Genomic DNA, 3,976 nt, shown 5'->3' with positions numbered 1-3,976 from the left:
TTCTCTTTCTCCTCATTTTGGCTGCCTCCCTGTGTTTGTGTCTATGTATTAGGTAGAGCTGCTATGTCTCCCAGTCTTAATAGAGTGGCCTTATGTAGTAGGTGTGCTGTAGGACCCAGTGGTGCAGTCTCCCAGGTCACCTGAGCCAAGTACTCCAGGTGTGTCCCTTGTGTGGGTTGTGTGTGTCCTCCTGTTGTAGTTGAGTCTTGATTGCTGTGTGCACATCAGTGGGAGGGGTCGACCCTCAAACTGAGTGGTTGCAAGGACTGGTTGTGCCTACAGTGGAGGGCTGTTGTGCAGGGGCTGACCCTACGGAGCAGGATTTGCTTTAGCAGGGCTCTGGTGCCTGCCCAGTCTGCCCTTTGGGTGAGTCATTTGTGGAAGTAGCCTTGTGGTGCTCTGGTATATTCCAAAGCAAGCCACCCAGAGTGCTGGCTGAGGACTCCTGGGAGGGTCCCCAGCACAAGCCAAGTTCAGCTTCTGCCTGTGCCCTGCTCGGGGTCACCTGGAAGGAGCCACAAAGCAACCCACAGATGTCTTCCTCCTGTGCTGGGCTTGGAGGTGCCTGGGAAAGGCTAAACTGTAAACCAAAGACTGCTGCCACTGGTGCCAGGCTTGGGGAGGCTTAGCAAGAATTGTGGGGCATGCTGGAGCCAGATGGTGCTTGATTGGGGTTTGTGAACCTGTGAGAGATTTTAAGAAAGTCTGTAGCATGAGTCAAGACAGGCCATTTGTATGAAAAATTCACTGCAAGTGCCTTGGATGAGCCTTCATGTTGGGTGGTGCAGGGTCTCAGGGAATCACTAGGGCAGGGTTAAGAGTGTTAGCCAGGTTAATGGAGACTGAGATATGGCCGCCACCTGCATCTGCATGGTGGGTGGGAGAGGGCTTAACAAAAAAACAATGGCTCCTGTCAGCCCTTCTATCTAAGAGAGCTTCCCCTCCAGCTCTCACCCTGAAGCTAAACAATTTGGTTTCTCCCCACACGTCCCTGGCACCCCTCAAGCTACTGCCCCAATGCTGAAGCCCAGAGCTTCTGAGTCCATCAGTGAAGTAAATCCATTCACAGTCCCTTCAAGAGGAGCACCTGGAACTCCAGCTGCCCTCCATCTCAATCAGCCACAATCTCTGCTGGTTTTCACAGCTAGAAGTTATGGGAACTTCTCTTCTCAGCACTGGAACCTTTGGCTGGGGAACCTGGTGTGGGGCTGGGACCCCTTGATCCTCAGGGAACTTTTGCAGCTGAGATATCCCTCCTGATTTTGAACTGCCACACATAGGTATGGGAACCAGCCCATTCAGCATCTCCACCCCTCCTACCAGTCTCAACATGGTTTCTTCTGTATTTCCTCAGTTATAGGACTTCTATTCAGTTGGAATGCAGGTGATTCTCAACAGTGGTTGTTCTATAGTTTAGTTGTAATTTTGATGTGGTCATGATAGGATGCAAGGAGAGCATTTACCTACTCTGCCATCTTGACCATAAATCCTATGCCTCATATAAATACCTATACGTTTTAGAGATGAGGAAACAGAGCCTCCATTGTGGTGAAATCACTCTCCCAATGTCAAATAGACAGGAGCTAGGATAGTTAGATCTGAACTGTGCCTGGATGTGACTTCACACCCTATGCTCCCAACCAGTGTGGCTATTCTGCCTCCAAGTCAGGCTGCAGTCTCTGGCCACTCAGGGTGGGCATACATGGGGCAGACATCAATTTTATCATCATATTTCCAGACTTTGAGACTCAGGGCAGCCTGGGAAAATGTCACCTAAGCATTCCAGAGCCAGCCTGGATTTCAATCCTCATTGGGCCTTTCACGAGCTATGTGACACTGCACAATTTTGAAGCCTCAATTTCTTCCTCTGAAAAATGGGACTAGTATTAATATGAACTTCATTGGGCTGCTCTGAGCATTCATTGAGCTGATGCATGTAAAGGATCTACCTCGGTGCCTCCCACAAAGAAAGCTCAACATCTTAGCAGTTAATTTTTTATTTTAGTTAACAAATCCTTACATAAGTCATTGCTGTGCCCCAGATTCTGTTCTCAGCACTATACAGACATCACCTTATTGAATCCCCTGGACAACCTTTTGGGGTGGGTTCTGTTATTCCCATTTGACAGATAGGAAACTGAGACACATGTTCTCTTGTCCAGTGTATTAGTGAGCTCAGGCTGCCATAAGAAAATACCAAAGACTGGGGGACTTAAACCACAGGCATTTACTTCTCACAGTTCTGGAGGCTGGAATTCTAGATCAGGGCATTGGCATGGTTGGGTTCTGGTGAGGACTCTCTTCCTGGCTTGCAGATGACTGCCTTCTTGTGGCCTCACAGGGAGGGAGGGAGGGAGAGAGAGAGAGAGAGAGAGAGCTCTTGTTTCTCTTCCTCATCTTCTAAGGGCACTAATCCTGTCATAGGGGCCCCACCCTCATGACCACATATAAAACTAATTACCTTCCAAAGGCCTCACGTCCAAATACTGTCCCATTGGGGGTTAATGTTTCACCGTATGAATTTGGGGGGACAAAATTCAGTCCATAGCACACAGTAACACACAGCTTATAAGGGGCAGAACCAGACTTTGAACCCAAGATGTCCACAGTCTCCAGCCCTCTACCATGATGCCACTTAGTTGTTGTTATTATTAAGACTATAATGATTCCTTGTCAAGGAATTGAGATTCACCAGGGAAAGAAGGGAGTGAATTTGAGGCTGAGGAAACACAGGTGAGAGAGAATGAGCCTTCATAAACCTACAGGTAGTCAACGAATTACAAAGGGATTAGAAGGAGAAGATGAGGTCGGTGAGCTTAGCTGGGAGCAGACCCTCAGGGTCTCGCATGTTCCAATGAGGAGTTTGAGTTTTACGCTGGCCCATGGGAGCCTCATCAGAAGGTTTGTGTGGGTCAAACATGCCTCAGTGCTTCCTTTCCATAGCAATGAAAGTGTGTGTAAGAAGGTGAGATGGGAACCAGGGGAACCCAGTGGCTTTTGTCACTGGTGGGTGTGAACTGTTGCTGCAGCCTCAGCATCCTTCATCCTTTTGACTTAGACCAATTTTCTGCTTAGATGTGGATGAATGTTCCAGAAACTCAACTCTTTGTGGTCCCAGTTCCGTCTGCACCAACATCCTGGGAGAATATAGTTGCTCCTGTCTGCCTGGGTACTTTTCACCTGATTTTTGGAATCCCAAGCAACCGGAGGCTTTCAAATGTATAGGTAAGTCTCCCAGCGACGCAAAGGACTTTTCAATGGGTGTCAAATGACCCTGAAATGTAATGGCTTATAAAAACAACCCCTTGTTTTTGCTCATGATTTTATGGGTTGACCACACGGTTTTTCAGGGGCACTAGGGTGGCCAGCAGGTCTAAAATGGCTTCACTTAGGTGGCTAGTAGTTGGCACTGGTCTCTGATTGGGAGCTTAGGTGGGCCCCCCAGTTGTCACCGTGGGCCTTTCCACATGGCTGCTTGGGCTTCCTTATAGCACATCAACTGGTTTCCAAGAAGAAAAGCTTAAAGAGAAAGAAAGCAGAAATGCCAGTCCTCATAAGGCCTGGGCTCGGAAGTCCCAGAATGTTACTTTTACCACATTCTATTGGTCATAGTCACAGGGCCAGCTTAAGTTCAGAGTAAGAAGAAATAAACCCCTGATCTTGCTGGGGAGCAGTACGTGTATACAGGCAGTGCAAGAGTTGATGGAAACCATCCTTGGAGTACCTACTACACTGCAGGATACATTTTATATTCCTCAGTCCCCAGGGGAAAGCCATGCTTCTTTTCATTGGAAATGTTCTATTTCTTCTTATTGATCTTCACTAGCTGCTGACACTGTTAGAAGCAGAACAATGGAGCTATGAAGTTGAAAGGGACCTTAGAGAGATTAATACAACTCTAAAGGCTCCTAGCAACCGATTCAGAATCCACATCAAGGGCAAGGAAACAAAACCATGGACTTCCACACCCCTTTCA

At 47.9% G+C, this 3,976-nt stretch overlaps 1 protein-coding gene across 1 annotated transcript in view; it reads left to right on the top strand.

The window, feature by feature from the left end:
• The window catches only part of LOC109378057 (adhesion G protein-coupled receptor E1-like), a gene marked incomplete at its 3' end in the record, with an annotated part of 33,209 nt that extends 29,984 nt beyond the window's left edge, over positions 1-3,225 (top strand). Inside the window, exon 7 of the mRNA XM_019634508.1 lies at positions 3,076-3,225. Within this exon, the coding sequence (XP_019490053.1) occupies positions 3,076-3,225 (150 nt within the window). The remainder of the gene's footprint in view (positions 1-3,075) is intronic.
• Between the last annotated feature and the right edge of the window lie 751 nt (positions 3,226-3,976).

The sequence above is a fragment of the Hipposideros armiger genome, unplaced genomic scaffold (assembly GCF_001890085.2).
Source record: "Hipposideros armiger isolate ML-2016 unplaced genomic scaffold, ASM189008v1 scaffold_1713, whole genome shotgun sequence".
In the NCBI taxonomy this organism is placed as follows: domain Eukaryota; kingdom Metazoa; phylum Chordata; class Mammalia; order Chiroptera; family Hipposideridae; genus Hipposideros; species Hipposideros armiger.
This window is presented reverse-complemented; position numbering and strand designations above follow the sequence as displayed.